This window comes from Pholis gunnellus (assembly GCF_910591455.1).
Source record: "Pholis gunnellus genome assembly, chromosome: 16".
Lineage (NCBI taxonomy): Eukaryota > Metazoa > Chordata > Actinopteri > Perciformes > Pholidae > Pholis > Pholis gunnellus.
The window spans coordinates 20,040,021-20,052,204 of NC_136543.1; the positions used below are offsets into that span (position 1 = coordinate 20,040,021).

A 12,184-nucleotide genomic window follows, 5' to 3' on the forward strand; every position below is an offset into this window, starting at 1 on the left:
CCTCAAACTGTAGGCAGAGAGAGAGGACACAGACACACACACACACACACACACACACACACACACACACACACACACACACACACAAAAGCACACACGACCGTTCCAAATGCCACCAGCATTTTCCTCCTCTGACCTTTTGTACCAGGCGTCAGACAACAGGGAAACACAAACATGGCCGCCTCCCCAGAGCAACACCGTCGTGACCCGAAACACAGAGACAGCTACTGCAATAAGGACGGCTATTTGTATCTGTGGTGTCCACCCTGCTGCCGTGTGTGTCTCTGTGTGTGTGTGTGTGTTTAAAAGCATGAATATACTTTCCTTTTCTTTTTTTTTAATCTCTTCAGGTAGAATTGGACCAGAGGTGACACACTCATTTGCTGACTCGCATATTCTCGCTATTGAAAATGTGAAAAAGTTAAATTGAAACATAATCTTTGGCTGTGAATTAGATGTGATTAGATGTGATGTTGGGGTCGGGGGGTTACGGTTATAATGGTCATCTGATGCCAGTGAGACTGACAATTGACCCTTCACTAAGCCCCGCCCCCACACTGTCAGAGCTATACGTTACCATGGAGCCCACACTGTCACTAACTGTCTGAATGAATAGCATCTGATTTTTGGAAGAAAAAAAAACAATTTCAGAAAGAAGCAGAACAAAAAGTCTACAATATGTTTAAAGGAAAGAACCAGGATGTGAAAACTGATTCAGCAGTAAAAAACGGTTAAAAAGACAAAAATAGAAGCTGAAGCTACAGATCACAGTGTGAGAGTCAACCTTCATCACCTGGAGACCGAGACAGAAGACAATGATATCATTGTTCCTCTTTATTCACTGTTACAATCAGTAAAAAGCAAAAGCAGCATGTGTTTACATGCAGTATACCTTTAGCAGCTAGCGTAGCATAGAAGTGCTAACACTAGTTAATGAAGCGCTAACGTGCTCCATGAGTTTTTTACGTAGAAACAAAACATTTTTAGAAACGTAAATCTCTTTTTCTACATTACACAACGAGCTATAAATCCACTCAACCTGAAAATGAAGAACATCTTTACCCTGTTCTCTCACATGAACATCATTCATGTCACCCGCCCATTCTTTGCTCTTCAGTTCACACACGTTTGACAGGTTTTCCTCTTTGAAATTAAAAAGAAACAAAATAAACTATAAATTCTTTCTGCAACTAAAACATGTAATGGCATTAAATCAGCATTTGTACCTTAAACCAACATAATTCAAAGTGCCGTGCAAAACACTTCAACAACATAATCAGTTAGTTGGTGACATGACATTGTTACCGACCGGCCACGAAGCAGACCCTCCAGAGGCCGGAGTGCAGCGCCATCTTGACCTCGGTGGTCTGGTTCTGCTGCAGGACGATTCCCTCCTCCATCAGCAGCCAGTAGTCTGTGGACACGGCGACGCCCACCAACAGCAAACCGCAGGCCCCGAAAACCGACGAGAGCAGCGTCAGAGCCCTCGTGCTGAACGAACTCATCTGTGGAGACAAAAAGCATTCGGTGCTGCTGATCAGACGACGGCCGCACGCAATCAGAAATGATTTAATTGAACGACCGTGATGAGCAGCTAGAGAGGAGGAAAGTGCTCGGTTTATTTCTCCAAGGGTAAGAGAGGTGAATTAAAAACAACAACAAAGAAACATGGCAAGACGTCAGAAAGGAGAGGTGAGGAGAGGACAAAGATTGATTCAATTCATTGATTTTTAAATCTTAAAATATGCACAAGCAGATCAGGGAGGTACGGAAGCGATGAGTGAGGAGCCTCTGATTTTAATCTTTCTTGACTTTCATTGACTCCACCTGTTAAATATGTATGCGGTATCGGACAGGAGACAAGATGAAAGATGAAAAGTGAAGGATAGGAGATCCACCGGGAGGAGGAGGAGGAGGAGGAGGAGGAGAACAACCTTGGACGAACTGAGCCGCTGCATTGAACAGCTCGTCAGACCAGTCCTGAGATTTCAAGATGATTTTCTTAACACATCAAGGGACCACCGGAGAAAAGGTTTCGCAAAAAGCCAGAGGTGCAAAGTGAAATTGAAAGACTTGGAGAGAGGGTGGAGTTGTATTCACAGGCAGAGAATCCTACTCGTTACAGGAGGAGAATAGAGTCAGACGGAGTGGAAACCAGTGAACGGGAGTCCTTCTGGCTCAACGATGACAGAACGTGACTCATAGTTTTCCTCTTGGGGCATTAATCAATAATCAATCCTTCTTTTCATCTGAAAATGACAGAAAGATCTTGTTGATAGTTGAATCTGTGTATAATCCAGAGGAAGAAAGTAAAATCGACAAGGGAAAGAAAGAAAAAAGAAAAACTAATACTCAATGACAAGCAGTAATGCTAAGGATACAGAATTAAAAGGACCACATTATGAATGGAGTCTGGTGTGGTCGTAAAATGTTTGAAATCTTTACAGACTGCGTGACATTTTAAACTCTTTAAACACATTTTAAACTCCACAGATGACGTCCTTCGCTGTGATCACAGCCCCGGAGTCTCTGGTGATCGTCTAATCAGCTCGCCACACCAGTTTGTCAGGCTTCCAGGTAACATGCAGTGCAATGTGACACACACTAGGTGGCAGAAACGCTGCCTCTGCCATGCATCATTTCAGCTGTTGACACTGAGAACACACATTCTCTCTCTCACACACACACACACACACACACACACACACACACACACACACACACACACACACACACAGAGCCTCATCCATCCAGTCAAAATGGAGGTCACATTCACCACGCTGTGGTCTCTGGAAGTGAAGCAAGCGTGAAACATCATCATCGGTCCCAGAATGCTGCTTTGCTGCTTTTGTACGTTATTATCTGATATTTGTGTCCAGTCAAACCACTTCCTGTCTGGACTGCACACCATTATATTCACAGCGAGACCACGAGCAGCCAAAGTGTAAACCAATAGTTAAAGCTGATGTTGAACCATGTTAATAAAGTACAATAAAACATGCTGCGGGCCTAATGGGCATTAATAGGATACACATTTTCTGCAGTGCAAACGGACACAATACAGTTTGAGTGACTAATGTACAAGCTCTAGTTTTGGAAATTGAGAAAGGGTGTTATTAACATGTTATTAACATCACATGCATCAAGTTTTCTGACACTTTCGAGTCATGTTTATGAAGAAGGGATAGTAAGGTTTTAGTGGATATGTGTTTTTGTGTGATTCTACTGAATGAGTTATGTGAGAGTTTTGTTTTTAAATGGATTTCCTTTCTTCATTTAATCAACACTCTTCTTCTTCTGTTGATTCTTTGGTAGCTGTGGAGGCAACAAAGGGCGAGTCATTGATATACAAGTGCTCATTTCTGGAGTTGAAGTTTTTTATTTATTACAATCACTTACTCACTTTTCTGTAAAAGCCGTTATACATTTTTTCTATAAGTCACTTTGTTTATCATTTTTTTCATGGATTGAGCTAAAAATAATACGGTTTACTGTTGTTCAGTCTTATAGTGAAGGAGTGATAAAACAAATGACAGAAGTGTTTCTTTTGCCACCATGATTCTATGATTTGTTTGACCCATTCACCTCCACTTCTTGTGTTAAACTATGTTGAGCTTTTTCTCTGAGCGTCTTCAATCTAAAGCAACAGCGTCAATATCAGGTGCTTCAGTCTCAAACTGACTCTTAAAGGGTGGACTGTGCGTCAGTGTTGATGGGCGATGATGGGCGTGACAAAGCATCTGTATTAGACGCTCTGCTAATGAGAACGGGTTAACATCATGTAACTCCAGTTGCACTGGACTATATGTCCAGGATGTAACTCTACTGAGCTTAACAAAAAGAAAAAGAAAACATTAAAAACGTGTGCTTAGACCAGGGCTACAACCAACACCAGACAGGTTAATAATCTACAGACTTCAGCTCAGTGGGAGAAGAGACAGAGCAGCTCCAGCTGCTCCAGTGCTTTAGGTCCTAATGTACGTGATGCTGTTCTGTAAAGAAGCAAACCTTCTGCTGTGGAACGGAAATGTTCCTGGTTTTAGGGCTGTGTTTGCAATGCATTAACAAATTAGCATCAACCCTCCGCTTTACAAATTCACAGTGAATATGTAAAGCAGATACATACAGCCTGCAGGAGGATGGTTGTCAACCTTGTTTTGTTTTTTTAATAAAATTTGCCCGTTTAAAAAGATTTTCACGGTTAGAATAATTCTCGTTTTTACCACGAATAGCTGACATTGAGAACAAGACGCTGAAAGAGGTTCGGTGACTTTTAAAACGCCTGTTTGCGAGGCCGAGACAGAGAGCGGCAAAGCCGATAAGAGAACAGCCGAGAACAAAATGAAGTCAGCGGGCAAGATCAGAAGCGAACAGATAAGGAGCAAAAAAAGAAAGTCGCTGTCAGGCAGGAAGAGAGTGAGGAGTGACCTCATCGCTCGAGCAGAGACGCCGCAGAGCAGATTCAGCGTTGTCAGAGTGAGTTCGCTCACTCAGACGTGAGTCACACGTTACAAATATTTGATACGGTAAAACACCCCTCGCCTCAGGTGAACCTGGCCGATCGAGAAATAATGGCGTCAGGTACGTGGCGGCGTGCGTCCAAATGCCTCTGTGTACATGCGACCGCTTATAGGCAAACAAATCACACGAAGAAGAACGTTTATGTGCAAACACACACATGAAAGTCTGATCAGAAGACTATAGTGGTGCCTTCTGGTATGACCTTGACCAAGGACCCTGATAAATTCAATACTTCCATTGAGATAACTTATAAATATTCAAGTCATAAGAACGGCGTCTGTGCTTGTGGAGGAAGCCGGACATGAATCTTACAGCTACAACTCAATGCAATAAATGAGAAACTGCAGCAGAACGTACAGAGTTTTATAAGTTGGCCTGCTGTTATTAAAGTGCAGGAAGAGGGAGGAAGGAGAGCCGTGACTCCCTCCCCTCTGCGGAGTCCAACCGCGAAGACGTCACTGGCACGACGTCGGACGCTTTGAGAGTACGTCAGCGCTTCAGAAAGTCACATCCCTCTCTGAACAAGACAAAGGTGATTTGCGCTTGGGCTCATGTAAATAAGCACCGGTCTTAGTGCTGGAAATGTCAAGGCTGAACATGAGAGGCAGTCAGACGCTCAGAGCTGCTGAGTCAAAACACACAAATCCATCCTCCACTCAGAACCGAGGAGACAGAGCTGAGTACCTGCAGGACTCAGATAACTGTGTCACCCTGTGGGCTTTACCGTCGCTTAGTTCATGCTGCTTGACGTTCTCTTGACTAAAACATACAGACTTACTGCAGGGCTCTAAGGATGTGATGGTTTGTTCACATTTTAACTTCTTCAGTTTGTCGCTTTAGACTATATTCATGTTTTGTTGCTTTCATTTTGGTTAATAGAACAATATACTGATCGACGTATCGTCCTGTTTTGTTTTATTTGTCTTTGTGTTGTTACAACGTCGTGTTCAGATTATGTTAAATCAACATAGCTTGGATTAAGTTATGTTCATTTCATACAGAACTTTGCTGAGTATTTTGTAAATATTTAATTTTTGGGTAAAGAAGGTTGAAATCCACCTTTGACTCTTTATTGCTGCCAGCTGAAGATGTTGTTCCTGTATTTCTATATAGAGGGTAGAGTCAACACAGCAGTAAGCATCTATATATTCAATTTATTTGTATTGTAATTACATAAGCAGGAAAACAAGTGGTACTCTCAATAATCAAGACAGACCACCTGCTGGTGAACATTTCTCTTCTACTGTAAATTACATCCTATGCCGATTAATCTTCATATTTCTGTTACTATTTCAGCATTTAAAAATGTACCATCGATGTATAATTAATCATCTTAGAAAATAGTTTGTCTTCTCGTTCCAGTTCGACTCGACCTCAATCTTTTCTACATGAAGGAAACCATGTTCACTTTGCAATATGCTGGATTTTGGATGCAAACTAATTTAAGAAATAAACTCTTGTCCAGTTTTAGTCATGTTTATATATTATTCATGTTAATGCTCTTTATAGATGTTATCTTGAGCTGTGGCTTTAAAACTACAGAAAGATGGACGCCTGAAGAAAATAAGGGTTTGGAGGACAAGAACTGTTGAGATGGGTCAGTGCGCGCGCGCGCACACACACACACACACACACACACACGCACACACACACACACACACACACACACACACACACACACACACACACACACACACAGAACTGAAGCAGGCCTGTGTCTGCTGAGATAGCTGACAACAAATGGGCTGGGATGAGGTTCTTTTTGTAGTTTAAGCCTAGAGAATATAACCACAATTCCCAGGTCGCATCAGCCGCTAACTAACTCTGTGTGTGTGTGTGTGTGTGTGTGTGTGTGTGTGTGTGTGTGTGGGGGGAGAATCCAGGAGCGAGGTAATGAATTACAAATGAAGCTCAGGAACAAACAGTCAGAGGTAATGATGTGGTGAAGAAGGAGTGAGGAAAAGTGGAGGAGGAGAGGAGGTAGAGAAGGAGAGAGGGATGCTTGTGAAGGGGGATTTAGGAGAAGAGAGAAGGGGAAGAAATGAGAAAGTGGAGAAGAGGTAAAATGGGGTGAAAAGATGAAGGAAGGAGGACAACACATGGGCTGGGATGAGGAGCAAGGAGTGGAGGATAGGAAGAAAGGAGGGAGAGAAGGCCATCAGAAGATAGGAAGTAGGAAAAGAAAAAGGAAGGTATGGAGAAAGGATGGGTAGGGAGAGATGAAGTGTGTAAAAAGTCAAATAAATGAAAGAAGGCAAGACAAAATCAAGGAAGGAAGTAGGGAAGGAAGGAAGGAAGAACATTTTGAAGGGAACATGATTAAAGGGAAATGTGTGTTATTACAAAGGACTTCATTTCAGTAGATTTCATGTTTCAATTTAAATCTGTTTTGATTTAAAATATTTATGAATAAAACGTGTTTTCATTTATTTTGAATTGGCAGAACACGGTTATGTTCTGTAATAAAAATAGTTTGTATTCTTCCATCTTGGATTCATTATGTTTCATGAATATCCGTTCTTCTCTGTTTGCATCCACTATTTTAATCTCCACTGTAAGTTATGCGTTTTGTCATAATTAGGATGTTCCTCGTGTTGGATATGTTGTGTATCACCAGAGAAACATGAAAGGATGGCCAGTCCAGCAGTGAGCAGCAGGCTGAGGAGCTGTCCACCACGGTGGTGCTGAAGTCCTCACCGCACCCCACAGGTGTCTCCTCTCTCCTTTCACTCAATCATCTCCTCTCTCCTTCTCTCCACCAGCACCAGACGTGCCCTCCTCTTCAGGCTGCTTTTGGTCGTCTGAACATTAACGTCGTTTAAAACTGGAAAGTCAAAGCGGCGATCACTATTTCAGAATGGATCAGCTTTCAAAATGTCCCCTCGTGATGTTTCCTTGACCCAGTTTCTTTTCAACGTCGAGCCTGCCCCCCCCCCGTTTGCTCAAACAGCGAGGTGACCTGACAACGACCTCTTGTAGAAACAGAGGAAGCATGATGTGGATACAGCAACACGAAGCCTCTCAGGGAGGACGTCGAGGTGGATAGTTGGGTCAACAAAGCTGCTGACTTTTGTGCAGGAAGCTGCTGGTAGCATCCCGTCTCCTGCCAACTGTCAATGCTGTTTTATTAGAATGTGAAAACAGTATACATCGGTATCCTGTCAACACTTTTCAATCCAAACAACATATCTTAAGAAGAGAACATCTATTATTTACTCCTTCAGGAGGGAGAGGTCAGGGGTCAGACAGTCCGCTGTAGTGCTGGAGAAGACGTTACTGGTTGCCTTTGATGTGTTTTATTCATGCTGTTATATATCAAAGCCTGACTATTTGTTTTCTCCGTTTAACCGACTTTAACATGGTCCATTGAATACGTACATAATCACAGACCCGAAGCATGTTTCCCAGCCAGCTGCGCCCCTTCGGCACAGTTTACAAAAGTAAAAGTGGAAAACAGCGGAGGGTTCAATTCAATCCATGACTTGCTCCCTCATTAGAGCGCAACAGGCTCAACGTAAAAGTCCTCAGCACACTTTACATTTTTTATTTGGGTTCATTATTAATTCTGTTTTAATTTGATCAGAGGCTTAGAAGCAGCCTCAATGAAGTCCAACTTAATGAATGAGTGTGCGTTTCTAATTAAAGCAGGGTTGTCGGTGTCGGAGTGCTAATAAGTTCCCTTAATCAGGAGCTTTGTACGTATGAATTCATTTCCGGAAAAAAGGCCGTTTACTTAATAAAGAGCCCATTGTGCAGTACAGTGGTTTTTATCTAACACGCCTCTTTATTGGTGATTACTATGTTGGTAACCGGGCGTCTCACTTAATGAATAAAGACACAACCGTAGCCCCGTTTGAGACACAAAAACAAGGTGGACTGAATAGGTAATCAGATAAAAATGTAGCAATAATAAGGGATTAGTATTGGGTATAACGATCTGGACACATTAAAACAAATTGGTGAATGAGTCATGATAAGATAAAAGCTCACTGTTGTTGTCCTCTCGGTCTGTAGAGTAACACACTGTCAACGTTTAAAGATCCACAAAACTAGCTTGTTATGAGTGACGCAATCCAACGTGAACGCTACTTTCTGCTCAAACAGTTCGTACTTCTGTTTCTCACTCAGTGCTCCTCTCGCGGGTTTGACATTTGTTTTGCTCAGTTGGAAAATGTTGAAGTCACATGCTTCTGTGCAACCAATCAGGACTAAGAGGCATTCGAATCAGTCGGATGACAGTTGGGATGTTTGGTTATTGTCAATTAAATATGATCAAAGGTTTGAGTGTTAAACGCTTCATAAATAAAACTTAAAGATTGCTTATTTAATCCTCAACAGTTAATGATATGAAGAGATTCTTAGGACTCAAAGACAGGTTTCTACTGGCTTTAACTTTCATTTCAGTGAAATAGTTTAAAAGGCTGCTCCTGAAGAAAGCAATGTCATGATGTGCTCGCTCTGAGTGATTGATTTGGTTTCATTTTGATTAACTTTTAAAAATGTTCAGTTGAAAGCTGAATTAATTCAAAAAGGTTTTTTTTTATTATTCAACACCAGAAAGACATAGCTGGTAATGTGGAGAAAGCTTTAAAACAGCATTTAGATCATTAACATTAACACAAATACAACTGGACATTTAAATTGATGAAATACTTTTTTAATTACTCATAAAGGTTTTGATCGCTGGTCAAATTCTTTTTAGCTTTGTTTGGTTGTGCTCAGTGAATTTGGACCAATGACCTCAATATTTCTAATATATTTCTAGAACTGTTTTCCTGACACCGATATGAATCCCGGTCTAAATACATCTCTCATGACTTCTAGGAAACGTGCTATAACAGGCAGCCTGAGGGGACTGAAATATTGGCTCCCAAATAAAACAAATGGAATCGGATGAAACAGCGACGAAAGACTGCAGCAACGACGGGTCAATATGAAGCAGGGCAAAGCAACTGCTGAGCACCACGAAACTACATGTCCCATGGTGCCGGGCGGGGCTCCACAGATGGCGTCCTCAGGTTAGCCTGCTAGCACCGGGGAGCTTGTTTTCTGTAGAGAAGGCGATACGTCCCTCTGTCAGCAGCGAGAGGCTGGTGCCAACTGGCAGGAAGAGAGATGGATATTTAAAGATGGGAAGAATGGAAGACACGAGGAAGAGCACAGGAGGAGTCATCAAGGAGAAGACGATGAAAGGAAGGACGGAGGGAACAGATAAAGAGGGAAAGAGAGACATAAAAGAGGAAGGAATAAGGAGGGGTAGAAGGTCAGATACATCTATGGGATGAAAGAACTTCTGATTAATTTGCAAAAGGGAATCAGGACAGAAGGAAGGGGTGGAATGGTGAAGGCTACGAGACTTAAGAACAGCTCAAAAGGATTATGCAAAGTAATAATAGAGTTAGGGAGGAATGAGGAGAGAGAGAGAGAAACAGAGGAGAAAGAGGACAAGCAGAGACAAACAGAGTGAAGGAGGAGGTAAGTACTGTCCAAGAAAATACAAAAAACACAAAACACATTTATTCCTAAATGGCCAAAAACTAATTATGTTTTTAAAATAGCATCAATATTCTCCAGACGAGACGTTCCTCGGAACGATGCTGAACCACGTTCACGTCTCCGTGAGTCGCAAGAAGACTCTCATTTCTCAAAGCGCTACTTAAGACGATGAAAGCTTTGGGAAACAAACCCTCGTCCTGTAGTCTGTAGAACGACTGCTGGACTGATAAAGATAATTAGCTTATGCGGCGAGTAAGAAAACACACACACACACACACACACACACACACACACACACACACACACAGTGTGGAGAAAACCAGGGAAGGCCTGCAAGAGACTGTTAATGTGCTGAGGAGAGGTAGATCAAATAGACGGAGGGATAAGCAGAGATACAGCGGGGGAATAACAGAGGAAGGGAGAAGAAAAGGAAAGGGAGCTTACAGGGAAAGACCTTGGCCCAAAAACAGAGGAAAGTCCTTGTACCACACACACACACACACACACACACACACACACACACACACACACACACACACACACACACACTGTACGTCACACACATGCACCACGGCTGGCAGGCAGCCTGTGTGTAGTGTGACACATCCTACATGCCTGTGCATGTGCAGAGCAGTATTCACAAAAAGCCCAGTCACACACATTCATTCACCTTCACTCAGTTCGGATGTTGTATAATTTCAGTTTGAGGTCACATTTGGCTTCTTTGGCCGGAGGGGGAAACGACCCGAACTGTGCACGATACAAACACTGTACTGGAATGTACTACTGCTGCTGGCGGGAGGACTAGAATCTCCAAAATGTCTGCTATGTCAGAAAAAAACAAAACAGCTTCTTTCTTTTGTACAACGGAGTGCAACACCATGAACGCCTCAGAGTGTAGGAACGCGTGTTCCTTTATCTCCATTTGTAGAATGAATTGTGTTGTGAGATCTTCAAGGCAGCGTGATGCATCCAAAGGGGGCTGTGGAGACATTTGTGGCCATTCAGGGAAAAAGTCACTTTTGTCTTTAGATGTAGTTTGACAATATGAACTAGTTTGTTTCAAACATATTTAACCCCTAATTCCACTAAATCCTTCAAAACCGTTACAAATGACTAGTGCTGGGTATCCTTTAAAGAATTACACAGTACCAATACCAGTACCCTTAACGTGATACTTATACAAATAGAGCACTTCATCATCGGCTAGCTGCACTTCACAGCGCTCATAACACCGGCCCACAGTGGAAGGACCACGATGTTGCAAAAGCGTAACGTCCGCTGTGCTGTCAGAGAGCCACAAGAGCTTTTTCTTAAATACCATAAGTTGCTTTAAGTGTTTGAATGAATACCAATGCAAAGACAGAGCAGACAGAGCAAAAACTTCCACCATCGTTGGACAAACTCAATCAATTGCCCATTTCTGCATTGCTGCATGACTCAAAGTCTCCTCTCATTAGCTTCTCCTTAACACTTTTATCCAAACTCAAATTATGAGCCGTTTTTCCTCTTTTTCATTCCTTTGTCGCTGCTTGAATGGAATCACAGCTCTTCATTCTGAGACATTAAAATGCGAGTTGTCGATACCTGACTGCTCTCAGTTGTTATTTCACAGGAATACGGAATCTAGGTTTTACAGATTTTTCACTCAGGGTGATTATAAAGGTTTGGATTTTAATAATGTTCAGCATTGGGTCAGGCTGAAACAAGTCAGAGCCGGATTTGTAATTGGTTTGAGATCGAGAGAAGAGAACCAATGCTGGTTACAATGCGTCCACATGCATAATTTAAACTCTTTAACGTCTTGTTGTTTCATCAGTGTTAGAATAGACAATTTGCTGTAAAACATGAACACTGGACTGTATGATCATGAGAGCACAGATCTCTCTGGTGGACAAATGTACCTCCAGCAGCCCCGGTGGGAACCGAAGCACTGACCCTGCCGTTGTTGGTGACTCACACCATCAATCAGTCGTTTAAACAACTGAAGTTACTGTGTGATTCATTTCCCCCTCACCTCAGAGAGCTGCAACTGATGATGATGATGATGATGATGCTTCACGTGTTACACAACCAGAGCACAGACCTCTGAACGTCTCTGCAGTGATCTCAATGCTTGTATATTATACCTGACCCACTGCGAGGCCCGTGTCCACCCTTATCTTTG

General features: G+C 42.4%; 1 protein-coding gene across 2 annotated transcripts in view; it reads right to left on the bottom strand.

Moving 5' to 3' along the window:
• Positions 1-12,184, bottom strand: part of cacng7a (calcium channel, voltage-dependent, gamma subunit 7a) — a gene marked incomplete at both ends in the record, with an annotated part of 59,452 nt that overhangs the window by 13,330 nt on the left and 33,938 nt on the right. For both annotated transcript variants that reach the window (XM_079176083.1, XM_079176082.1), the window contains one exon: positions 1,310-1,505. In XM_079176083.1, coding sequence (XP_079032209.1) covers positions 1,310-1,505 — 196 coding nt within the window. Of the gene's footprint in view, positions 1-1,309; positions 1,506-12,184 lie in introns of those variants that run through there.